The sequence below is a fragment of the Rhinopithecus roxellana genome, chromosome 13, assembly GCF_007565055.1.
Source record: "Rhinopithecus roxellana isolate Shanxi Qingling chromosome 13, ASM756505v1, whole genome shotgun sequence".
Lineage (NCBI taxonomy): Eukaryota > Metazoa > Chordata > Mammalia > Primates > Cercopithecidae > Rhinopithecus > Rhinopithecus roxellana.
In genome coordinates this window covers 69,404,927-69,431,856 of record NC_044561.1, presented here as the reverse complement: position 1 = coordinate 69,431,856, position 26,930 = coordinate 69,404,927, and the positions used below count along the sequence as shown (strand labels likewise).

Sequence of the window (26,930 nt, the reverse complement as noted above, 5' to 3'; positions counted from 1 at the left end):
TCTCTACAAAAGTATTTATGTCCAATAGGAGACCCCATGGCCTCCATCTGAGCGCCAGGCCAGTTCCTGATGTTATGGTCTACTTTTCTTCTTGGAGGTCATACTAGTACCTATTTCTTGGAAATAACTTATGTAGAGTGCTTAGTATGTACCCTGTGAAGGGTTATGAATGCTGATGGTCGTGGGAGCTGATATGGAGGGGAATGGAAGAGACACCTTGGAAAACCAAGCAAGAGTCTGAAGTTGTGGCAGGCCAGGTTTCACTAACACAGGCGTCCATTACAACTGTCCAGCACGGACTCAGTAGCCAGGTTAAACATTAAAAGCTGATTGAGCCGATGCCCTTATACAAAGGTTGGAATGTAACAAAGAGCCCACCAAGATTTTTGCCTAGGCTTTTCCTGGGCCTTGAAGCATGACAAGATAATGAAGGAACTCTTAACAGGACCCTTTTAGGATTAAACAAATTGTACTAGGGATCTGAAGAAACTCCCTAAGCCTCCACAGATAAGTATATGGGGGTCTAAGGGAACTGCCCATACCATTATGATTTAGCAGGAGATAAGATAAGGGTAATCACCCTGGCACCTGGACCCATTTAGATTAAGTAAACTTACTGAGGCTCCAGGAGAGGGTCTTCAGGACTTAGATCTTAGTTATAGATTAGAAGAAGTTAATCACTATGTCTTTAGATGAATGCACATGTACACGTAGACATACAGCTTAGAAGGTATACAAGCTTCAGAAAACTTTGTAATTTTGAGTTGGTCTGGTGATAATTTCCAGGCCTTCTCCTTGTAACCGGTTACAGAAATAAAACCTCCCTTACTCCCCAGCTCACCTGCATCTTGCTTTAGGGCCAGGAGAAGTAGCAGCCGGACCCTCAGTTGGTTCCAGGAACAAAGGGAGTGTCTGAAGACAGCAGTGATGTGATCACATTGTTTTAGGAGGACCACTCGCCAGAGCCCAGGGGAGTGGTGGGAGGGGTGGGAAGAGGTGAGGGGAGCTGGGGCAGGCCAAGGAGGGATATATGGAGGACATGTCCCCTGGCAGTAGGAAGAGGGTCAAGGATGACTCCAGGGCTTCTGTAATTTGAAACAGAAGCTCTCAGGTGGAAGGACACTACCGAGAGCCCCATGAAGGTCATGAGGTGGTGGGCCATCTCAGGTCCGTGGATCCAGGACCACGGATCAACAAGAGAAGTGAGGTCTCCCTGGGACCACATAATGTGTTGAAGGCACCGGCCTTTGGTTTTCAAACTCTGCTCCCAAGTGGAGCTCCAGGGTCTAAGGAGGAATGCGGGGCAGGAGGGAGGCGAGGACGGGAGACCCAGGCCCACTCGTCCGCAGCAGCGACGCTGGCACTTGCTGCACATAATGGGGTGGTTTGCATGGCTGTACTTGAAGAAAAGGTTCTGCAGCTAAAGCCCATCTGCAAAGCCTCACGCGAAGTTTGGGCAATAGGCTGTGTGAACCCAGAAAATGTGAGACAGGTCTCAGTTAATTTAGAAAGTTTATTTTGCCAAGGTTGAGGACGCGCCCGCGACACAGCCTCAGGAAGTCCTGGCGACCTGTGCCCAACGTGGTCGGGGCAGAGCTTGGTTTTATACATTTAGGGAGACATGATACATCAATCAATACATGTAAGAAGTACATTGCTTCGGTCTGGAAAGGTGGGACAACTTGAAGCAAAGGCAGGAAGACTCCAAGCGGGGAGGGAGCGTCCAGGTCACGGATAGGTGAGGCACAAACCGTTACGTTCTTTAGAGTTTCTGATTTGCCTTTCCAAAGGAGGCAAGTCGGATACATATCGATCTCAGTGAGCAGAGGAGTGACTTTGAATGGAATGGGAAGCAGTTTGCCCTAAGCTGTTTCCTGCTGGAGTTTTCCTTAGTGATCTTGGGGGCCCAGGCTATTTTCCTTTCATAGCTGATTTCACAAAGCCGGCTGGGTAGGAGGGCCCCAGGGCCGCGAGGCCGTCCGGGTGGCAGGGCGGGGGCCCCAGGGCGGCTGTGCTTGGTCCTGGGAGGCCGCGCGAGGGCAGCGCCGGCCCCGAGTCAGCCGCCGCAGGGCACCCTGGAGAGGCGGAGCGCCCCCAGCCGTGGGTCAGCAACGGCGTCTCAGGTGACCCTCAGGGAGGGCTTCTCAGGCAGCCTGTGCGGGGTCCGTCCTGGCTGCGCACTGCGCGGACGGCGCGCCCAGGAGACTCGGACCCGGCCTAGGGCCCAGCGAGCTCTCAGCCGGGCGGGCGGACGCGGGCAGCCCAGGCGAGCGGGGCCCTCCCCGCGCCGCCATCACCCCTTTCCGTGCCAGGCCGCGGCGCAGGCGCAGTCAGGCCGTTGTGCGCAGGCGCAGTCAGGCCGTTGTGCGCAGGCGCAGTCAGGCCGTTGTGCGCAGGCGCAGTCAGGCCGTTGTGCGCAGGCGCAGAGGCGGAGGCGGCGGATGTTCGCGGCGGCCGAGGCTGGAGCGGCGCTGCCGGGCAGCGGGCGCACGAGGGACGCTCCCGAGGAGCTGCAGGTCGCAGCCCAGGCGGTCCGAACCCGTCGGCCGGCCGAGCCTGGAGGTAGAGCCGCCGCCGCCGCCGCCGTCCCCCCACCTCGGCCCGGCCTGCGGCGAGCGGGCGGTGTGTCCCCTCGGCCCCTTCCCTCCTCGTCCCCCACCCCCGGCACCCCTGCGCCCGGAGCGCTCCTCTGGGGGCCTCGCTCCTCCCCACCTCGGGCACCCTCGCTTCCCCCCAGCGGCCCCCAGGGCGCCCCGCCTTTCTCTCTCCGAGCGCTCGCGGTTTCCCTTCGGTCTCTCCCGGTGCCCGTTGCTCACTCACACTCTTGGGTCTGTTTAGTCCAGACCTGCAGCTTGTCCTTGTTTCCCAAGTGGGCAACGTTTGCAATTCCAAGGCAAGCCATGAGCTAAGGTTTAGAACAAAGTCTACCTTGGACCCTTTCAGAAGATGACAATTTAAAAAAAAAAGTTGTCCCCCCCGCCCCGTGCCTTGGAGGTAGTAAGAATTGGAGCAGAGCTCTGGGACTTCCATTCACGCATCGAAAGAGATCTTTGTTGGAGGAAGGAGAACTTGTCTGAGCTTCGTGCCTTTTGTTTTTGTGAGAGGGTTATGTCTCCCGAATGAATGTTTGCTCCAGCGTTGCACCTCAAATAAGTCACCTAAATATCCACGCCCTCTTTACCCACCCCCTTTACTCGTGTGCCTAGAATAGTTTTCGTTTTTCTTCTCCAGGGAATGGCTGAACAGCTCCGATCTGGGCATTTGATAGAATGTCATTCAAGAATGAGTGACGTTGAGGTGCCTATAAGCAACTCAGAAATTGTTGTGGCCGATGCTTGGGGGAAATGGAGCCCTACACGCAGGTGATGAGAGGAGACCTCAGAGGTGATGGGTCCAGGGCCTTTCTCCCTGTCCCACCCCAGCTCGTACCTCCAGTGGAACTTGGCTGGGGTTGTCAAGAGCTCCTTTCATTCATGGCAACTTCATTTGTTAGAAAGCTTCTCTGTGTATTTAGTAGGCATTGTCTCCAGCATGTACCACTGGTCTGGCTTTTCTTAGGCCCATTAATAGTGTGCATGTGACAGCCTTTCAGGTACAGATGCTCCTCGACTTGTGATGGGGTCGCGTCCCATTAAACACGTCGTTAAACCTGAAGTCGAACCATCCTAAGTCAGAGACCATCTGTATTTGAAAAAAGTCCCTTTGCATTCCTTGTAGGAGTTCTGGTTTTCAAGGTGAGAAATCTGTTTGTTTGATCATTCTGCCCAAAGGAGATGTGGCTTTGGGTCCTTTTTCCCACTCACCTTCCACAATGAATTACTTTGTCCATATTACCCTTAAGAAGTGACATCCAGGTTGGAGTGTGGTCTTCTGTATGTAGCCTCCCAAAACGCCATTACCATAGCTTCATGCTTGTGTTGACACAGCCACAATCACAGCCTCCTCAGGTGTCAGTTCTGAGACCTTCCCATGCCTGTCACCACCCAGCAAGTGTCCCTCATGTGCCCTGGCAGTTGGCATTGTAAGGAGCAGCCGGGTTGTCATGGACTGTTGCTGGTTACTACAGAGTAGTGAAGTATAGTAAGGATTAATTACAGCAGATAATGTGCACAGTATCATCGAGTGCAGCATTCTAAAAATGATTCTACACTTTTACTTTGAATAATTGGATTTGACTAGATTGTAGAATCTAGGTGAAAATGATAGGATTTGGTTTGGCAAAGAGCTTAGTTGTTGGTGTTTTTGGTGACATCATGACTGATCACATCCACAGTCTGTTGTAAAGAGCGATGGTTTCCAGCGTAAGGGAGTGTTAGATTAACAGACAAAAATGGTAATAAATGTCAGACTCCACAGCTATTCACATGGATCCTACCAATGGCAATAGATATAGAAAGGGTTGCCCCATAGTCAAAAGATTACCGGTGTGTTGTGTGGTAAAGAACGTTGCTGTCTTGAGTCTTTTTAAAAGCTGCATTGGTGTGGTATTAAAAACACAGGCCTTATGCCATACAGTCCTGGGTTTGAATCCAGCCCCCTTCTCACAAACTGGCTGACGTGATCATGAACAAATTAACTGGCCAGCTCCAATTTGCTTCTTAATGTTGTGAAGTGTAAATGAGGCCATGACTGACAGGTGGTACCTGGAAAAAGGTGCTTGTTTTTACTAAAAAGCTGTCCGAACTTTCCAGTTAAGACAGAGTTCAAAATAAGTGATAGTTACTTAATGGAAAAGGAAACCTATCCAACATACAGTTTGAGGTTGCCTTCTAAAGATGTGGCATCGAGACAGAATGTCAGAACATTATTTACAGGCTTCTGGGTGAGGAGGTGGCTTTGACTGAGGAGGGTATGTGATTTCCAGCTCCTTTCCTAAATAGAACCTTAAGCATCCAAACACATGATTCCGCTTTTAACCACTGACCTAAATTTTAAGATGTCTGTGCCAGGCTGGGGGTGCAGCCTCAGAGCTAAGTGGCTTATCCAGGATTAAACTTGACCTCATTAGGACCTAATTCCATCTAAGTCTAAATCAACTGGCTGTGGACCATAATCTAACAAGGGCTCTGAAACAATTCAAAAAATTCAAAAAGGGTGTGAAAATTTAATGACTGGACCATCCTATTGATTTGCAAAACCTAATATTCAGCTCTAAAATCTTGAGTATGAAGTCTGAGTATTCCACCATAAAAATAGAAGAGAATTTGTGTTAAGCCATAGCCTTCACACTTTCTGTTCACTTGTAAGGAACTACGTGATTATTTTCATTCCTGGGAAAACCTCTCCCACCACTGTCACCTGTTGTGTACGTGGGTGTGTATGAAATCTGCCCCTGGCCCCTCGCCACCCTGCAGTATTTCTTTACGATCCTCATTCTGCTGTTAGAAATCCAGAGGAATGTGAGGAGGAAAGCAAGTATAAACTTCATCATAATTATAACAGGTTGTTAAAAAGATTGTGTTCATTTCAGAAAATGTCTTCATGAGGTCTGGTGGTCTTTTCCCCCAACAATTTGTATCTGGTGTTTTGTAAAGCATTACCATTTTATGTGAAGTTAAAGCAGTTACTTTGAAAAAGTTACATGGGGTAAGTATAAAATTGGAAAGGATATTTTTGTAGTTTTAAGAAGAGTAAGACTTCTCCATATGAAAGTGTTTTCTTGTGAATTAGATGAAGCTACACTGTATTTTAATAGTTAGGCTCAGAGGTGACACATTCTGTGCTTTTTCTTCTTGAAGGCAGCTTGGGAGAAGGTAAGACAAGTAGTTGTTCTTTTTAAAGAGTTGGGAAAGCTGCATATCATGCAATTAAGAAGAGGCTGTAGGAAGTTCTGGTAGCAGCCCCTCCTACACTTAAACTTTAGCCAGGAAGCTGATTTTGCATTTGTTAGAAGAAGGTATTTGTCACAATGTGTTCAATTTGGGAAGAGTGTTTTCTTGCTTTTTTTGTCTAAAATTTGAACATCAAAATATCCAGATCAACAGGTCAAATGGATTGCTTGACTTGGGTGGGTATTTTTGTGTTATGGTGGGGATGTAGAATTCCCAGATGGAATATAGGACACCACCTAAATTTTTTTTCTTTTTTCTTTTCTTTTTTTTTGAGACAGAGAGAGTCTTTCTCTGTTGCCCAAGCTGGAGTGCAGTGGTACGAGCTGTGCTCACTGCAGCCTCTGCCTCCCGGGTTCAAGCGATTCTTCTCTCTCAGCCTTGTGAGTAGCTGGGATTACAGGCATCCACCAGCACGCCTGGCTAATTTTTGTATTTTTAGTAGAGACGGGGTTTTACCATGTTGGCCAGGCTGGTCTCGAACTCCTGACCTCAGGTGATCCGCCCACCTCAGCCTCCCAAAGTGCTGGGATTACAGTCATGAGCCACCGCACCCGGCCTAAATTTGAATTTCAAATAAATATCAAATAATTGTTAGTGTTGTTGTTTACCTGATTTTCCAATTGAACTGGGATTTTTTTTTCCTTCCAAATCTAGCATCTCTGGGTGGGGCGGGGGATGAGGTGGGTGTTGACAAAAGATAGTCTATTATTTTCAGAATTCAGAATTTGAAAGTGGTATCTGTTTAGAACTTTCATTGTTTTGCTCTTACCTTTAACATAAATCACTCTTTTTAAAAATTTTTAATTATAGTATTGCCTAAGTGTAATCTTGAACATGGGCGGTGCTGTGAGTGCTGGTGAAGACAATGATGAGCTGATAGATAATTTGAAGGAAGCACAGTATATCCGGACTGAGCTGGTAGAGCAGGCTTTCCGAGCTATCGATCGTGCAGACTATTATCTTGAAGAATTTAAAGAAAATGCTTATAAAGACTTGGCATGGAAGCATGGAAACATTCACCTCTCAGCCCCATGCATCTATTCAGAGGTGATGGAAGCCTTAGATCTGCAGCCTGGACTCTCATTTCTGAACCTGGGCAGTGGCACTGGGTACCTGAGCTCCATGGTGGGCCTCATTCTCGGTAAGTGTGGAAGGAGAGTCTGAAAACTCATCTGTCTCAGGGAAGGAGGCGTCTCCTTTGACAGAAAATGTAGTCTGCTAATGGCCCGCCTGGGTCGAGACCCCAGCCTTCCCAGTAGTTATCTGATGTTGACACATCACTGGGTGGTGGATGGAGAGATGAGGGAGGAAGGCCTGCATGCATCTCATGGCCCCAGGTTCTCCAGGGGGACCTCTCCTGTTCTCTGTCCCCTCTGCCTGTACTGCCAAAGCCTGTACTGTGCACCTGCCCTCTGGACAGTGGAGGACAAAGATAGTTGTGTAACTCTTGACCCCACTGTGATTTCTTGATTTAATTTTATCACTCAGTCTTCCTTGGCACTCCTTCTCTAAATCGATGGGAATTAACTTTAAAGTCCTTTCGGAGTACTTCTAAGCAGTTTTTTTTTTTTTTTGACAGAATCGTGCTCCATCGCCTAGGCTGGAGTGCCGTGACACAAACATGGCCCACTGCAGCCTTGACCTCCTGGGCTCTAGCAGTCCTCCTGAGTACCTGGGGCCACAGGCGTGCACCACCACACCTGGCCAATTTTAAAAACTTTTTTGTGGAGGTGGGGTCTTGGCGTGCACCACCACACCTGGCCAATTTTAAAAACTTTTTTGTGGAGGTGGGGTCTTGGCGTGCACCACCACACCTGGCTAATTTTAAAAACTTTTTTGTGGAGGTGGGGTCTTGGCGTGCACCACCACACCTGGCTAATTTTAAAAACTTTTTTGTGGAGGTGGGGTCTTGGCGTGCACCACCACACCTGGCTAATTTTAAAAACTTTTTTGTGGAGGTGGGGTCTTGGCGTGCACCACCATGCCTGGCTAATTCTTGAATTTTTTTTAGAGACGGGATCTCGCCGTGTTTCCCAGGCTAGTCTCAAACTCCTGGGCGCCAGCTCTCCACCTTCCTCAGCCTCCCAAAGTGCTGGGGTTACAGGCATGAGCCACCATACCTGGCCTGCTTTTTTGTTTTAATATTAAGAGTAATATCTATAGATTTTAAAATTAGTTTCAGGGATGGAAGGGATTTCACAGGTTATCTTATTTGAAGCTATTTAGTGTATTTTCCCAAACAAATGAGTTGTGAGACTGCATATGGGAATATGGCTGTTTTTAATAATAACAGATAACTAAGGAAAAACATCACTTGGTGCAAAATGCTATGGGGGGCGGGGAAGGCATCTCTTTTTAACTCAGTAAGGTGGAAAGGTTTTGCCAGAGGAGTGGTAGGAGCTGATCTGTACTGTAAAACCTTGCTCTAAACAGGAAGCAGGGGCCAGGCTGCTGAGGCATGCTGGCTAAGACACTGGATGAAACCAGTGCAGAGAAGCTGGAGTCTGTATTTTTTCTAAATCCTGTTAGAACTGACAGGATTTACGGATAGACTGTATATGGTTGTGAAAGAAACATCAAGAATGTGGCTTGACTTGGTGGTGCATGCCTGTAATCCCAGCCCTTTGGGAGGCCAAGGCTGGAGGATCGCTTGAACCCAGGAGTTTAAGACTGCAGTGAGCTATGATTGCGCCACTGCACTCCAGCCTGGGTGACAGAGCGGGACCTTGTCTCTAATTGAGTTTTGTGGATATGGAATGAGAATTTTGTTTTTTTTCTCTAAGACTGTATAAATTGGAATTTGGTGAAGTTTTGAGACCGATTATTTTGACTTTAGGCTATAGATTGCTACCTTCAGGTGTAAAAATGTGTAGATTTTTATAATGCTTTTTGACTTTAACTTCTCTTCGATTGAAACTGTTGTGATCCTTGTGCTTTGAGAAGAGAACATGGTGGCTAGGTTATTTATCATTTTTGAATTTGGGAATTGTGATTTCCTCCAATGTAGCTGAAAAATTGGAGCTATAGCTAAGGTAGAACCTTGGGGAGAAATAGGTGATCTAGCTGACTAGATTAGAAATGCTGTTGAAAAGAGCCAAAATGCTTAGGAAAAGATGACTTAAAGTAAGCCTGAAGTGGCCAGGCGTGGTGGCTCCTGCCTGTAATATCAGCACTTTGGGAGGCTGAGGCAGGCAGATCGCTTGAGGTCTGGAGTTTGAGACCAACCTGGCCAACAAGGTGAAACCCTATCTCTACCAAAAGTATAAAAAATTAGCCGGGTGTGGTGGTGCGCACCTATAATCCCAGCTACTCAGGAGGCTGAGGCTGGAGAATCACTTGAACCTGGGAGGCGGAGGTTACAGTGAGGTTACAGAGATCGCGCCACTGCACCCCAGCCTGGGTAAAAGAGCGAGACTCCATCTCAAAAAGAAAGAAGGAAAGTAAGCCTGAAATGGCCTTGCCGCACTTGACATCCCCTAGAAGTTATAAGAAAAGGCCTTCCAACTTGATATTGTTGCTTCTCTTTTCTGAATCCCGTTTACTGGGAATTTCATTGGATTTTGGGAGAAGAGAGGTCTGAAGGAAGGAAGGCCTGTTTTCTGCTGTGATGGATGTGACATGCTGCTTTGTTGCAGTTGGAGGAAGTGACTTCAGGGTTTGCTGTCATGGATGCATGTCTTGGCTGCGTCTCCAGATGCTGCAGCTTATTCAACTGTAACAGCACTTTGTGCAAAGCCCTGCAGAGTGGAAGCTCGTTGGCTTCCCAGTGCTTGTGAATGTGGGTCTCTCATCTGACGGATCCCTTACTGTGACTCTTCATTGCCTTTCACGTGGTCTGAGCTGCATCCTGGGTCAGCCATGTTCCTGTGCTTGCTCTGTGGGCTCCTCTCCCCTTTGCTCAGGGCTGTCCTTGCCTTCGTTTGTCATCAACCAGGGGAGAATACAGTAGCTACTAAGAGATGGTGACTCATAAGTCACCTACCTGAAAAAATGCTGTGTGATTAGGAAGCAGGGCATGCCTGGGAGTGGCTCTGCCAGGGGAGGCCTTGCAGGTCTGGCTTCAGTGCCATATTCCAGTGCTGTGTTCCAGGTGCTGTGTTCTGACACCCCCCAGCCACCCTGTGTCCTCCTTCCCCTGCTAGTCATCTTTTTATTAAGCAGGTGGGTTGAGATATTTGTGTTACTACTGTTTGGTGTTAAGCTTCTTGGGAATAGGACACATATCTCATATCTGTTATTAGAATTAACTGCTTATTCTTATTAAGTGCTTGATAGTGAAGGTGAGGGGTCAGTGAAAATAAGATGAGTAGGAAAAATCAAGCAGCTATTTTTGGTCTCTGGCACAGTGGCAGAGTCGGGAATTGAAGTCGGGGAGTTGTCAGAAGGTCTTAACGTTCGGAGTAATTCAGGATTTCATGTTGTAAATAGTGAAAAGTTGAACGCTCAGGTAGGGTGTATTTTGATGAGGTAATGTTTTAGCAGCAGCTCTGTGTGCGAAATCTGTTGAGAGAGAAGAGCAGCAGGTACAGTTGTCCAAATGGGGGCCAGGGAAGCCTTGGCCTGGGCTGGTGACTCTTGTACTAGGAGGGCCCGCATGGTGCACAGGTGTGGGATGCACAGAAGGTTGCTCGTTTCTCAGCATTTCTGTGAGATCGTAGGGTCCAGTGCTGCATGATCCCTGTGGTAGATCCGTCTACTAAGTAAAGTCCTATGTGCCCTATTGATTTTTACATGTAGACTTAAAAAGTTGTTGTGTAACTTACCCATAGTAAATGAACAAGTGTGAAGTGTGAATTCTGGTGGACTTTTACATGTGCATCCACCTCCATATAAACTCCAACCGGAGCAAGATACAGAGTGGAATCAGCACTCCAGAAGGCTCCCATGCCCCCTCCTCCTTCTAGAAAGGTCCCCAGTGTTGCACCTTCCAGAAAGGTGATGACGGTTTTGCCTTTGTCAGTACAGACGAATTTTGCCTGATTTTTACCTTCGTGTAAGTGGATTCCCACAACAGAGAGACTCATCTAAGTTGAGTGTCAATACTGTGTTCCCAGTTAATGTAGGGGCAGTTTTATACGGAGGGAGCACTTTCATCACTAAGTGGGCTTGTAACATTTCTCAGTTTTATTTCAAATTACTGATAAATATCCTTTGATATAAACAATGTTTCATTGTGACTTGGAAGCATAGTTTTATCTTAATGATGATGATTGAACCCTGTTTTGTGAATATTATAATGCACACATCTGAGTGTTTTGGGAAACTTTTCAGGGAAAACAGAATCGTCTTAAATGTTACCTGTGGACAAACAGGTGAGGCCTGTGTCAGTTGCACTTGCAGATACATGTTTCTTCTTTAGTTCATTAGTAAGACTTGAACACTTGGTTTGTTTCCATTTTCAAATGATTCTTTAAAAGTTTGAGAGCAGAGAAGCCCAGGCCCCAAGTATTTATGATGTGGTGAGCCGTGGTCATGTGATGAGACTTCAAAACTTGGTGAATGTCTGCAGTTGCAGATGCTAAATCAGATGCGTCACAGTTGGTAGAAGTAAACAAATGAGCAGGAGCTCTTGCTCTGGTTCTACATGTTTTCTTCTTCTTAAACCTTTTAGGTCCTTTTGGTGTGAACCATGGGGTGGAACTTCACTCTGATGTGATAGAATATGCAAAGCAGAAACTGGACTTCTTCATCAGAACAAGTGATAGTTTTGACAAGTAAGATGAAGTACTATCCATTGGCGCAGATAATGTGAATTATAATTTTACAAAGTTTTGCTCAGATAGAAAGAAATCAGCTTATTAGTGTTCAAGTGGTAGCAAACGTAATTAAACTGTGGTGGGATGATCCTATGTGCCTGTTCTAAGTTTTAAAAAATATTCTGTGTTTTTGAGGGTTTTAGGGTATTTCAAACTGTTACACCTACATAAGGTAATTTCTGACCAATATAAGAATAGAAGAAAACAGAAAATGTTCATTTGCTCAGTATTCATGTTTCCTATTTAAGACGACTTTTTACCACCTAATTTTTCCTAAAATGAAATTGTTGCACTTTTCTTTAAACAGTATATATGAGTAGCTTTTGCCATTTTAAAATAAGACGTTAAAGTTCTTATTTTAGGGATTAAAATTTTTAGAAACACCAAGTGCAGTTTCACCACCCCCACATCTCACTCATTGTGTTAATAGATCTCACATAAGATGATAGGAAGATGACAGAGACAACAGTGATTGGAGATTGTGTTAAATATGGATAATACTTTTGATACTCACTTTCATACTGTTTGACATTTCTAGAGTTCTCGTTATATAGTGTAATTCTTTTTGGAAGTAATTCTTGGACATTTGTAATTCTTTTCTTCCAGCTCCTTGCTCTGTAAACTGTGTTACATTGCTGTGGGATTTTAACCTATGGTTAGCATAGGTTTACTGTATAGACTTGTTGCAATGTGATACCTTTAGTTGCAAGAAGCATTTTTTACTTCCAGGTTTGACTTCTGTGAACCTTGCTTTGTTACTGGGAATTGCCTGGAGATTTCTCCGGATTGTTCTCAGTATGATCGTGTATACTGTGGGGCTGGTGTGCAGAAAGAACATGAAGAATACATGAAGAATCTTCTCAAAGTGGGAGGGATCCTTGTCATGCCACTGGAAGAGAAGGTCAGATTCCCTTCATAACTGACATTTTTGCACACTGTTTACCAAGGTCTGTTCTGGGCAGTTTATGTATACTTACTCTTTTAACAATTTCCTGCATTTCATAAATGAGGAAACAGAGGCAGGGACAGGTGAGGGAGATGCCAGGTCATGCACATACCCTAGGTGGGGCCAGAACCTGACTCAGGTGGGTACTTCAGAGCCTACACATGAAACCCTTTTTCTCCACCTTCCTTCTCTCTTTCCTTTTCCTTCTTCTATCCCTTCCTCCTCACCTCCCTCTTCCTTCCCCTTCTCCTTCCCCCCTGCTGTTCTGAGTTTTAATTCTAATTGTTAATCTATTATAATTATTCTGTTATTAGAATTATATATCACATTATTAGAGTAATTCCATTCTCATCATTAGCCTAATTGTTAAATGCCTCGATGTTATGCACTTTACAGGACTCCTTGCTTGGTGAGAGTCTTGTCCAAGTTTGCTATTTGGTCATGCATGTTTGTCTGTGCTGCTGTATTTCACTGAAAAGCAGTTCGTAATAAATGAACAGATTATTCAGACGTGAATTGGTCACCAAGAAGAATGTCTCCCAGTCAGAAAGAACTAGGGAAACACTAAAAGTAAAAATTAGGAGGTTTTAATTGTTTCAACAAAAATTTGGAGATGAGACCTTGCTCTGTCATTCAGGCTGGAGTACAGTGGCTTGATAATAGCTGACTATAACTTCAGACTCCTGGGCTCAAGTGACCTTCTGCCTCAGCATCCAAGTAGCTGGCACTGTAGGCATGTGCTGCCATGCCCAGCTAAATTTATTTAATTAAATTAATTAATTTATTTAATTACAGACGGAGTCTCACTCTGTTGCCCAGGCTGGAGTGCAGTGGCGCAATCTCGGCTCAGTGCAACCTCCGCTTCCCGGGTTCCAGCGATTCTCCTGCCTCAGCCTCCTGAGTAGCTGGGATTACAGGTGCGCGCCGCCACACCCAGCTAATTTTTGTATTTTTAGTAGAGACGGGGTTTCACCATGTTGGTCAGGCTGGTCTTGGAGCGCCTGACCTCGTGATCCGCCCGTGTCAGCCTCCCAAAGTGCTGGGATTACGGGTATGAGCCACTGCACCCAGCCTAATTTTATTTTTTTAGTGACGGGCTCTCACTGTGTTGCCCAGGCTGATCAAAAAATCCTGGCCTCAAGCAGTTGCCTCACTTCAGCCTCCAGAGTTGTTGGCATGAGCCATCACACCTGGCAGAATATTGTTTTAAATGTCTTTGCTTATACAAGTGAAATTACAGGTCTTTGTTGCTATACAAAAATGCATTGGATTTTTATTGGAATTGTGTCATCTCGATTAGTTTGAGGATTGTGGACATCTTTACAGCGTCTCATCTGCTTATGTAGAATATGAAATGGGGTTTATAGTTTTATTTAAGGTTTTATACATCATTTATTGATTATATGGAAATACTTGTTGTTCATTATAACGACATTCTTTTAAAAATGTTTAAACATATGTTTTGCTGCTATACAAGAATGTTTGTTGATATTTGCTTAGTACATGGCTACTTAATCCTTTAAGTTATGAGATTTGTGACATAGAATCTTAGTTTTTAGAGGATTGACTGACTTAGATATTTTTAGAAAAGGCCAGCAGGTAATCATAGCATGAAAGAACTGACCAAAAATAGTTTTGTGACCTGTGTAGGCCACTTGGAGACTGACCCAGCTACACAGAGCACACAGAGGGTCCTGTCTCATTGTGTTCTCTGGTGCTGCTAATACTTGAATTCAAAAGAAATGCTTTGATGACCTACACTGGAGTATGTTAAGCCACCAGATTCCGGTGCTTTCGTGGGGGTGATATCAGGGCAAGGCTCACTTAAACACTTCAGTGTTTGTCTCCAAAGCATGAGGATAATTGCCTAGGCATTCAAGATGACAAGTTTACATTTTAAAAAGTAACAGGGATTCTATAACAGTATCTGTGACTACAGTGCCTATCAGGAGTTAGGCCTGCCGCCCCCCGCCCCCCGCCCCCAGTAACAACAGGTCAGGATTCAGTTGGTTATTAACATATCTTTAATTACTTTATACTTTAGAACAGACCCCCTTTTCACCCTCAATGTTGACTTTTTTGGAGAGTGCTAGAGCATTGTCTTACAAGAATCCTCACTTTCTCTATGTGATTGTTTTCTCTTGCTATCCTATAACTAGTTTCTCTATAATATTATAATTTCTGTAAACAGAAGTTAGGCCTAGGGCCTGAATATATTCAGGTTAAGCATTTTTGCAGGAATATTCATAAGATAGATGTACTTCATGGCACATCACATTAGGGGTCCATATGTCAAGATATTTCATTTTATTGTAAGCGTATCTATGTATTTTTTTAGTATGTATAGGAATGATTAAATATGAGCTATTCAGTAGCCAAATCTTTTGAATATTCTCATTTTGTCTCTGGGATAGTTGACTAAGATAACGCGCACGGGTCCTTCAGCTTGGGAAACCAAAAAGATTCTTGCTGTTTCTTTTGCTCCTCTGATCCAGCCCTGCCATTCAGAGTCAGGAAAATCAAGACTTGTCCAGTTACGTAAGTATACCAGTCCTTACTTATTTTATCTTTTAGATCTTTTTCGTCTCGTTAGATTTTAAAAGGCAGCAAAGCTTACAAAGAACCTTTTGATATCAAAAAGCACCACTCCCATGCTGAAACTAAAATTCTACAAGCAATTTCAGGCATTAAAAAAATTATAATCTATTTTTAGCCTATTTCAGGTTATTTTAGCCGTCGTTTAAATCTACAAAGAGCTGTTGCTGGTCACGCCATTGAAAGCTGAGGACACACATAAAAGGGAGCTCATTTTGCCACATGGGAGACTGAGCCTCTTTGCCACTTCCGCTGGGAGAGGTCTTACAGAGAGAGCCATCGAGAGGGGGCTCCTACAGAGTCCTGGGGCATCTGTTCCCCAGGGCACCAAGCGCCTGCTGCCTCATGGGTAGACAAGGGTGGAGAACACATTCCAGCTAATCTGCTGGGGTGGATAGGAGACTTTCCGTGGAACCTTACACAGCCGAGCCTTTGTGTTCCACTATTTCAGGATGCAAACTGAGCAAGGAACTGATGCCAGGGCCAGCACGACAGCAAAACCTCCTGATGTTTTAAAATTTAAACAACTCACACAGAAATGAGAGTTCCAATTGATTTTATTTAAAATAAAACTATCAGGATGCTCTCTGATCATTTAGAAAATTTGGAAAATGCAAATTTTAGGAAGGGAAATGCAAATAATAGGAAGGGAAAAGTTTTACATAGTCCCACCACTCAGAGACAGTACATTTGGCAGATCTCTTCCAGAAAGGTTTTTTGGTTTATTAGGAATCATCTATTACATGATTACACTTTGCTTTGGTCTCTACTAAGTACAGGTTCTAAGAAACAGACACGGTTCTTGAAATTTGATAATGAGCAACAATAGGACGTGCAAAACGGTTGGAGTAATTAGGGAAGGTTTGGCAGAGGATGATGTTTGTGCTCGGCCTTCAAGGGCAAAAAGCAATTCCCTAAAGAGAGGAGAAAGTGGAGAAAAGTGGCAGCAATGGTAGGGCAGAAATCAAAATGCATGTTCCCTGTATAGTCAGAGTTAGGACTGGTGGGAGAAACTACTGGTATGTAGGTTAGAATTGGGTTTATCATGTTGGCTGGGGAGAGCTATCAGATGCTTCAAGTAAAAGATCCTGGATAAGCCTGGTGGTCAGGTGGAGGGTGAATCTGTCAAATGCATGCTCTGAAAATCTCACCAGAATAATGTTTTTAAGTAACTGCTGCTCTTGGCTGGGAGGTCACCAGCTTCCAGAGCCTTAACAGAGTTTGGGAAGGGCAAGGGCATCTTTGGGGTATTTGAGACTTTTTGAGGGTCTGGTTGAAAATGAGTCTTTCCCTGTGAGGGCTTCATCTGGCCTGATTAAGAATCATGACAATGTGGTGGGCAGTTTGAATGCTTGTTTTGCGGAGATGGTTTTGAAGAGAGTGTTAGATAATCAATATTAATGTGATGCTTTTAGAGTTTCTGAAGTGACCCATTGGGTTATTTGCAACTTTTCTTTTCCTGGGCCAGAGTTTCCTAGACTAGTAAAGTCACGTTCGTGAAGACAGTGGAATAGAAAACTGTGTGAGTATAGACATGTGATACTGGATCATGTGAGTGTAGATGCGTGGTGTGGGGTGTGTAAGTTTAGACCTGCATGATACGGGGTCAGAGTGAGTGTAGACGTGCGTGATGTGGGGTCATGAGAGTGTGGACGTGCACAATGAGGGGTCATGAGTGCGGACATTTGCAGTGTGCGGTCGCGTGTGTGTGGGTGTGCGTGGTGTGGGGTCGTGTGAGTGTGGGCACGCGTGGTGTGGGGTGATGAGTGCGAGAGTGCACGGTGTGGGGTCGTGAGTGTGGGCGTGCATGGTCTGGGGTCATGGGTGCAGGCATGCGCGGTGCGGGGTTGTGTGAGTGTGGGCGTGCACGGTGTGGGGTCGTGACTTGAAGTGTGCACGGTGTGGGGTGTGAGTGGGCATGCACGGTGTTGGGTCATGTGAGTGTGGGCACACGTGATGTGGGGTCATGTGAGTGTGGGCATGCATGGTGTGGGGTCGTGAGTGTGGGCGTGCATGGTGTGGAGTCATGGGTGCAGGCATGTGCTGTGTGGGGTCATGAGTGCGGGCGTGCACGGTGTGGGGTGTGAGTGTGGGTACGCGTGATGTGGGGTCATGTAAGTGCGGGCATGCATGGTGTGGGGTCGTGTGAGTGCGGGCACGTGTGATGTGGGGTCGTGTGAGTGCACGGTGTGGGGTCGTGAGTGCGGGTGTGTGCGGTGTGGGGTAATGTGCATGCACGGTGTGGGGTCGTGTGAGTGCGGGTGTGTGCGGTGTGGGGTGAGTTCGGGCGTGCACGGTGGGGGGTCATGTGAGTGCGGGCATGTGCGGTGTGGGGTCACGTTCGGGCGTGCACGGTGGGGGGTCATGTGAGTGCGGGCATGTGCGGTGTGGGGTCACGTGAGTACGTGTGAGTGTAGATATGTGCGGTGTGGGGTCACGTGAGTACGTGTGAGTGTGGATATGTGCGGTGTGGGGTCACGTGAGTACGTGTGAGTGTGGATATGTGCGGTGTGGGGTCACGTGAGTACGTGTGAGTGTAGATATGTGCGGTGTGGGGTCACGTGAGTACGTGTGAGTGTAGATATGTGCGGTGTGGGGTCACGTGAGTACGTGTGAGTGTAGATATGTGCGGTGTGGGGTCACGTGAGTACGTGTGAGTGTAGATATGTGCGGTGTGGGGTCACGTGAGTACGTGTGAGTGTGGATAGGTGCGGTGTGGGGTCACGTGAGTACGTGTGAGTGTGGATATGTGCGGTGTGGGGTCACGTGAGTACGTGTGAGTGTGGATATGTGCGGTGTGGGGTCACGTGAGTACGTGTGAGTGTGGATATGTGCGGTGTGGGGTCACGTGAGTACGTGTGAGTGTGGATATGTGCGGTGTGGGGTCACGTGAGTACGTGTGAGTGTGGATATGTGCGGTGTGGGGTCACGTGAGTACGTGTGAGTGTGGATATGTGCGGTGTGGGGTCACGTGAGTACGTGTGAGTGTAGATAGGTGCGGTGTGGGGTCACGTGAGTACGTGTGAGTGTAGATAGGTGCGGTGTGGGGTCACGTGAGTACGTGTGAGTGTAGATAGGTGCGGTGTGGGGTCACGTGAGTACGTGTGAGTGTAGATATGTGCGGTGTGGGGTCACGTGAAGTACGTGTGAGTGTAGATATGTGCGGTGTGGGGTCACGTGAGTACGTGTGAGTGTAGATATGTGCGGTGTGGGGTCACGTGAGTACGTGTGAGTGTAGATATGTGCGGTGTGGGTTCACGTGAGTACGTGTGAGTGTGGATAGGTGCGGTGTGGGTCACGTGAGTACGTGTGAGTGTGGATATGTGCGGTGTGGGGTCACGTGAGTACGTGTGAGTGTGGATATGTGCGGTGTGGGGTCACGTGAGTACGTGTGAGTGTGGATATGTGCGGTGTGGGGTCACGTGAGTAGTGTGAGTGTGGATATGTGCGGTGTGGGGTCACGTGAGTACGTGTGAGTGTGGATATGTGCGGTGTGGGGTCACGTGAGTACGTGTGAGTGTGGATATGTGCGGTGTGGGGTCACGTGAGTACGTGTGAGTGTGGATATGTGCGGTGTGGGGTCACGTGAGTACGTGTGAGTGTGGATAGGTGCGGTGTGGGGTCACGTGAGTACGTGTGAGTGTGGATATGTGCGGTGTGGGGTCACGTGAGTACGTGTGAGTGTGGATATGTGCGGTGTGGGGTCACGTGAGTACGTGTGAGTGTGGATATGTGCGGTGTGGGGTCACGTGAGTACGTGTGAGTGTGGATATGTGCGGTGTGGGGTCACGTGAGTACGTGTGAGTGTGGATATGTGCGGTGTGGGGTCACGTGAGTACGTGTGAGTGTGGATATGTGCGGTGTGGGGTCACGTGAGTACGTGTGAGTGTGGATATGTGCGGTGTGGGGTCACGTGAGTACGTGTGAGTGTGGATATGTGCGGTGTGGGGTCACGTGAGTACGTGTGAGTGTGGATATGTGCGGTGTGGGGTCACGTGAGTACGTGTGAGTGTGGATATGTGCGGTGTGGGGTCACGTGAGTACGTGTGAGTGTGGATATGTGCGGTGTGGGGTCACGTGAGTACGTGTGAGTGTAGATATGTGCGGTGTGGGGTCACGTGAGTACGTGTGAGTGTGGATATGTGCGGTGTGGGGTCACGTGAGTACGTGTGAGTGTAGATATGTGCGGTGTGGGGTCACGTGAGTACGTGTGAGTGTAGATATGTGTGGTGTGGGGTGGATGGTTTAGCTTTCAGATTGAATGGATACAGGTCACATTGGAAGCAGGAACCAGTGGAAAGCTGTTGAAATTTTCCAGGCGAGATATAAAGATGAAAACTAAGAGACTGGCTTCTACGGTAGAGAAGATTGAATGATACATACAATGATACAGTCCTTCTGAGGAAGGACATGTGAGGTGTTCATTGTTTGTTGTAGACCTGGGTCTATGGGAGGCTCAGGATCCTGGTCAGGACTGGATTAGAACCTTGGGAGCTATTGGCTGGCCTCTGTTATGTAAAGCCACAGAATGGATGTAAAACCAAGGACTAGCAGTCATACCGAGAGGGGGAAATGGTGGAAATTGGAACCTTAGGGAGCATCACTGGGCTGCATGGAAGAGGAAGAGCCTGCAAGAGAAAAGAGCTGTGGAGGTCAGAGGGAGCAGCTGTGCCTTGGGCCAGGGTAGCAGTGAGCCACATTCCTTATCCCAAGCCGACACCTTGGAGATCTGGAGAGGCCAGAGCTGAAGGCTGGAACCCTGAGGGCCTCGGAAGGAGTTGTTTCAGCCTCTTGGGGCAACAGCTAGATCCCAGTGCTCTGGAGTCATATTTCTAGATGTGAGATGATGAAGGAAGGATGGCTGTACTTGAGGAGGGAGCTGGGTCGCAGATGGGGCAAGAGGCATGATCGTGGTGTTCGGTGAGGAGACAGGATTGAAGACAAAGGAAGTGCCAGAGCCTGTCCTGGAGAAAGGAGAAGGGACCTCTTGTCGGTGGAGTCAGAAAAGCAGGAAAGGTTGAAGGGAGAAGGTGCTACTTACTGCCTTGGGCCTGGGACACATGCCTGTTTGAGGGTTTCCGAAGAACAGTGGAGATGGCTGAGATTCTCTGCAGGCCTTTCTGATTTTGGTGATAAATGTGTACAACACAAGAGCTCTCCCTGTAGTGCAAACTGTTGTTCTTTGGAGAAGTTGAGTACTGGAGGGGAAAAGTGATGCTGATTTACTTTTATTAATGATATATAATTAATACTAAACTATAAGTTTAATGTAATTTTCCCTTTGAGAAATATTTGTTCTTTCTCCTTGGTGTGGAGTTTTTGCTTTTTCTGAAAAATGTTTGGATTTGCATTTCTGTACTTTAGTAAAAATGGAACAAATATTCAATGTGTGAATAACTATGAAAATACTAATAGATAAAAGAATATTAGGCTGGGCACGGTGGCTCACGCCTGTAATCCCAGCACTTTGGGAGGCTGAGGTGGGTGGATCACTTGATGTCAGGAGTTCGAGACCAGCCTGACCAACATGGTGAAACCTCACCTCTACTAGAAATACAAAAATTAGCTGGGCGTGGTGGCACGTGCCTGTAGTCCCAGCTACTGGGGAGGTTGAGGCGGGAGGATCACTTGAACCCAGGAGACGGAGGTTGCAGCAAGTGGAGATCACACCCTTGCACCCCAGCCTGGGTGACAGAGTAAGACTCTGTCTCAAAAAAAAGAACGTTGTAGACATATTCACTCTCTTACTAGTAGGTGGGTATTAATATACACATGAACGTGCAGGTAATAGAATAATGAAACTAGGCTGTCAGGAAAACAAACTGTAACCCAGGTGTTGATTCCACCACTGATTAATATAGCCAAGCAATATTGCTTCCTTTCCCTTTCACAGTTAAGAATGGATGCATTTGAAAATGTCTTCTGAAAAGTACCATATGATTGTAATCAGAGCACTAATTGACCTTTGCTTGGCCTGCTCTCATATTCCTTCAACATATTCATAGATTTGCCGTTAATTCAAATGAAGTTACGGGTCTTAGATGTGTAGGCATTGTGGTCGTGTCGCTCAGATGAGTTTGACTGTGTCTCATTCTTTTGTGCCGCAGCACCCGTGGCAGTTCGCAGCCTCCAGGACTTGGCTCGCATTGCCATCCGGGGCACCATTAAAAAGGTTATTCATCAGGAAACTGTGAGCAAAAACGGAAACGGACTAAAGAACACCCCCAGGTTTAAACGAAGGAGAGTTCGCCGCCGTCGAATGGAAACGATTGTCTTTTTGGACAAAGAAGTCTTTGCCAGTCGGATTTCCAACCCCTCAGATGACAACAGCTGTGAAGACTTGGAAGAGGAACGGAGAGAAGAAGAAGAGAAGACCCCGCCTGAAACAAAGCCAGACCCCCCAGTGAACTTCCTACGCCAGAAGGTCCTGAGCCTCCCTCTGCCAGATCCCCTGAAATACTACTTGCTTTATTACAGAGAAAAATAAGTCCCCTGTTTGAAAGGGGGAAATGAGGAAGAGCAGATTGCTGAGTGTGAAGTTTGTGCTGCCTATGTGCTGTTGAACCTGGAGGCAGATGTTGCGGGGGAGGGAACTGCTGGGCTCGTCCACATCATGGGTTTCTTCTTCTGGTTCCTGACTGGCCTCTAAAATTGTATTTAGTTGTATGATTTCTGTGCGTAATTCCACAAGACCTTCATTGCATAGAAGATTGTTTTCCCAAAGTGGAGAGACTCTTCATAGAGAAAAAGAGAAGGCTGTTGCTTTTTCGGCTCTGATGAAACACTAAAGTGTGTGTAAGAGAGACTGTTTGACGACCGTCCCTCATACAACATGCACGTTACTCCCTAAAAATGAAAACCGAAGTGGAAACTAACCTGTGTTGCTTATAAAGTGTGAAAGCACAAGCTTATAAATGTATGAAATCTTTTCTGGGTGTGACGCACCTGCATCCAAGTTTGAATTTTTATGATATGTGCCACTTAGTTACTGGCACTGAGTATCACTGAATTTTAGTTTCTAGTGGGGAAACATTATTGAGAAGCCCTCCCTTATTTTAAGTAAGTTAATTAAATCTTATGTGAGTTGTCAGTTGTAATTTTTCAAAGGAAAAATTTTGATGGGGTGGAGGAATGAACTGCCAGATAATCTTTCTTGAATTCCGGGAGAATTCCAAAGAGGTTTTTTTTTTTTTTTTTTTTTTTTTTTTTTTTAAATGACATCTTTTGATACCTTTAAAAGAATTACTGCCACGTAATCCTTAAAAGAATATCCTGGAAAAGGAAGCGAGTTTTTTCCTGTGTGTGAGCAGTAAGCGAAGGCACATGTGCCGTAACCCCTAGGGATGGTTCTTCACCCAGGTTTAAAGCTCATCATGGTTTTCCAAGGTGTTGACACCCTCCATCCTCAGAGCAGGTAGAAAGTGTTAAATAGACTGGGACTCGAGGTAGAAAGGAATTAGACTGGGGACTCTGATGAACAGCCTGTGCTTTTTGACTTCAGTTTGCTATTTTTCTGCGATCACATTAGAGTACTGATTCATAGATTCTATCTTTTATAATTCTGGAGAAAAAGAGATTTGTTAGTTTTGTAATTTTTTTGTAAGAGCAAATGTATGTATTTTAGTAGCTCCATTGATGAGAACAGTGTAACTCACACTGACTTGTGGTATCAGCCTTCTCTGAGCCTTGTGTGTGGAGAGCTTTCTATCTTACCAAGTGGTAGGGCTAAAAGAACAGCAGCGTTTTTGGTAGTCACATAGCAGAATGATCAGAGTTACATTGCTTATTCCAAAACATTGGTTCTTTTTAAAACATTTTTTTTTTACCCAAAGAAAAGAATAATATAAATTATTAACAATAAACATAAATTCAGGGTGTCGATGTAGGATTCGGTATCCAGAGTTTATTGTTAATCTTAATCCTCAGCTTCTTGGGAGTTGCTGAGCTTCAGTGTCTCTGTGGTTTCGCCACGTTAGCTGAGCTCTGATTATTTTGGATCTTTTCTGCTTTTTTAAGTAACTGAGTCATTTTTACCACACAATCCAGTTTGCATGTATAGCTGGGAAACGTGTATTGCACTAGATTGGCCAGTTTAAGTCATTTTAAAGAAAGTTAGTTCATAGTTACTGCCTTTTAACTCATAGTCAAGCTTCATTCTTTCAAAGACAAACGTGTGATTTACATTTACTTGCTAATATTTTGTAGTTTGGAGATCCTTGTGGGCATTATTCTAACATGTAGACACTTACTTGGAAATTTTTGGACATAATATTAAATGAGTGGTATCTGTGAAATTGGTTATATTAGGTGGCTTGACTAGTTTTTTTTCTATAATTGTATATGGACTGCATTTCTTAAAAAACCGCGTATGCCTTTATGCTAGATTGTAAAAAAAAAAATTGTATTACAATGCATAAGACATGTTTTTCCCTCATATGCTAGACTTTTCCTAGCATTTCGTATTTCTGTGTTGTCAGTGTGTGATTTTTAAACCAGAATTTGGTTTAAAAAAATATGGTTGTAATATATGTGAGAAATAGTTTGGTGTTTACCTTTTGAAAATAAAGGATTGTAAGTAAGGTTTCCTGCGCACCTTATACCAGAATTCAATATAATATAATACACTACTTTCTGTTTTCAAACAGATAAATCATAATATAGTCTGTGTTGTCTGTAAGATCTATCTCGTAAACCACGTTCTTGACAACCATTTACTTTTGAGTAGTTTGTATTTTAATATGTGACTTCTGTCTTGAAAAGTAGTATAGCCATAGACCTGTGCAAAACAAATTTCAAGTTTATAGATATGAAGTTTGTAATGAAAGAATCAAATGTGTATGTAAAAATACTTTTTACCAGTCTGGAACTTGGGAAAAATCCAAGGAATTTGCAACGTAGATTTTAATGAGCTGGTAAACACAAATCATGTCAATAAAGGTAGTCAGGATATTTTATCCTTAGCATTGCTTCTGCATCCTGTGTGGGATTCGAGTTCTTGAATATGTTCTTTTCAAAATCTTAAGAACCTTTTTTCATTATTAACATGTTTACTTTCAGCAAATATTTGTATTACTGCTTGATTCTGTGAAATTCACAGTAGATGTAGAGAAGGCATTATTTTTCATTAATAAATGTGAAATTGGAATGGAGAAATGGAGGAGTGGCTAGCTCCAAGTACATAAGAGAATAGGGCCTTGAAGATTGCCGTTAATGTTTTTGGCGTAATTTTCCCACATTCACCTTTTTAAGGGGCAGACATTTTTTTTTGTTTGTTTGTTTTCAGTTATCTGTTCAGAGCACAAATGTTGTTTAGATCTTGAAATTCTGGGACCAGTCTCCCAAAGAGCTTATATTTTCTTTTTTATTGTATGTTCCTGTTGGGAAATTTTTTACATTCTGCCTTCCAATTTTTTATTTTGGCAGTTATATATTTTAAGATAATTTCATGCTGTCTTGACTGATCTCTGAATTTTCCTTCCTGCTGTATTCGTCAGGGTTCTTCAGAGGGACAGGACTAATAGGATAGATATATATATATGAAAGGGAGTTTATTAAGGAGTATTGACTCACAGGATGGCAAGGTGAAGTCCCACAATAGGACATCTGCAACCTGAGGAGCAAGGAAGCCAGTCTGGGTCCCAAAACCTGAAAAGTAGGGAAGTCGACAGTGCCGCCTTCCGTTTGTGACTGAAGGCCAGAGAGCCCCTTTCAAACCACTGGTGTAAATCCAAGAGTCCAAAAGCTGAAGAACTTGGAGTCCGAGGTCAGGAAGCAAAGCATGGGAGAAAGATGGAGGCCAGAAGACTCAGCCAGTCTAGTCCTTCCGTGTTCCTCTGCCTGCTTTTATCGTAGCCGAGCTGGCAGCTCATTAGATGGTACTCACCCAGATTGAGGGTAGGTCTACCTCTCCCAGTCCACTGACTTGTCAGTCTCCTTTGGCAACACCCTCACAGACACACCCAGGAATGATACTTTGCATCCTTCAAGCCAATCCAGTTGACACTCAGTATTAGCCATCACACCTGCATATACTGTTACTTTCAGTGGATGCAGTATCTTAGACTTTTTTAGGATCCTAATTAGAATTTTTTTAAAATTTTGCTTCATCAGAGGTGGGAATGTGGATTCTGGCCCTTCCTTGAACAGAGAAGGAAATGGCCAGAAAGGAAGGAATGTGGGGACTTACTCCCCTACAGGTGACTTGCTGTGTCTTTTTTTTTTTTTCTTTTTTAACTGAACTGTTGGAGACTCACGTTTGCCTGTCTGTAATTACAAACCAGGCTGGCGTAGGGACAGTCATTGGCCAACCTCATTGTGGGATAAGGAGAGCTGGTCTTCAAGCCAGGAGCCTGGACATGTGAAGGGTAATGGTCTCTTGGAATCAGTGAGCCTCCTTGATCCGTCCGCAGAAACCCCTTCCTTCTGGTTCCCTGCTGCTGCTGGGCATCAGGATGCTCTCCTGCCATTCGAGCTCCTTGCAGACCATCCTAACCCTAACCCTGCTGTACCCCAGCTCCCTGTCAGATGCCCGTCACCAGGGGCTCCACTTGCAACCTGACTCTGAACAACTGTGGACCTTGTGCTTATATCTCTTCCCTTCTCTTTCTCTTGGAGACAGAGATGTAAGCCATTACTCTACTATGTTGGAACCAGAATGTCCAAATGAGCACTTGAGGTTCTGCAAGGAAGAGGAAATAGCAGAAAGCGGGGGTAGAGTCATAGACCACATGATCAGGAAGTCCCTTTGATCTAGGAGGGCCCTGGGCAGCTGGGCACTGGGTGGTTAGGTGGTGGTTCAGGTGGTCAGGAGGGAGAACAGCATGAGCCCTGCCCCCAGGCCTGTTGTTCTGTGTCAGAGATAAGGGTTGTCTTAATGCCCCGTATCCCCTACCTGGCCAGCTCCCGCAGACTCAGAGGGCAGGAGCAGTAACTACTGTGCCTTGAGCCGCTAAGGTGGCGAGGGCCACCCCTCTGCCATCACAGGAAACACGCAGAGCCTGGGCCCATCCCAGCCCTTGCCGGTAGCCTTTCCTGGGACCAGCAGGGCCCAGGGACTGTGTGAGGAGGTGCCTGGGTGTTAGCTGGTCACAGCCAGAGGCACGGGCTACATGAGGACCTCCAGGGCGTGTTGTTCACTCATCCTCTTCAGGTAGCAGGGTCAGTCCTGAAAGTTCTAGAACCATGACTTAGCCAGTTGCATCATGTCCATTTTGGGGAAAATAAAATCTCTGGAGCTGAACCTTGGCTGGGACGGGACCACCCAAGAAGTGGCACCTATGCAATGGTTAGAGGTCCGGTCCAGATGGAAGCTAAAGGCTCCTCCTCACCCACTCCACTCGGCATCTGTGGGGAGGGGCCACTGCCCTCAGCGTCCTCTGCCCACAGCACCGCCCCCGCCCCAACACTTCCCCCTCTCCCCTTTCTGGCCTTATCCCTGGCCTCTCTGAGAAGAGGGATGTGATCCCACAGCCTGCCTTCACCTCCTTAAAGGTCCAGCCTGGGCCTGGTGGACACAGTTGAGGCACCATCTTGTGCCTCTTTCTGTGCCTTCCTGTGGCACCTTTCCTAGACATTAAAGGGACATAATGGCTGTTCCAAAGTGTTGATAGCTGGAGGAGGAGCCAGGGGAGGTGTGAGGGGTGGGGTTTGCGCAGCCCTGGGTTTTCTGGGCTCCAGTGACAGCAGGCTCAGGGTCAGCTCTGGGTACAGTGGGGTAGAGACTCAGGGAACAGTTTCAGGGAAGCCACCTGGCCCCGTCCCTCCTGGTCCACAGAGATCTGTTGTCTCGAAGTTCTGAAGTCC

At 46.0% G+C, this 26,930-nt stretch overlaps 1 protein-coding gene across 3 annotated transcripts; it reads left to right on the top strand.

Annotated features, from left to right (window-relative positions):
• Positions 1-2,432: 2,432 nt before the first annotated feature.
• PCMTD2 (protein-L-isoaspartate (D-aspartate) O-methyltransferase domain containing 2) lies at positions 2,433-24,277 on the top strand. 3 transcript variants are annotated; one of them, XM_010365271.2, is made up of 6 exons: positions 2,433-2,562; positions 6,642-6,972; positions 11,443-11,545; positions 12,317-12,488; positions 14,948-15,071; positions 21,236-24,277. In XM_010365271.2, the coding sequence occupies exons 2-6, from the start codon at positions 6,666-6,668 to the stop codon at positions 21,613-21,615; spliced, it is 1,086 nt and encodes a 361-aa protein (XP_010363573.1). In that variant the 5' UTR covers positions 2,433-2,562; positions 6,642-6,665; the 3' UTR covers positions 21,616-24,277. The 3 variants fall into 3 exon arrangements, with proteins under 3 accessions (XP_010363573.1, XP_030770780.1, XP_030770781.1); XM_030914920.1 differs by having other exon boundaries at positions 2,449-2,562; positions 3,232-6,972; XM_030914921.1 differs by having other exon boundaries at positions 2,495-2,622.
• Positions 24,278-26,930: the final 2,653 nt, after the last annotated feature.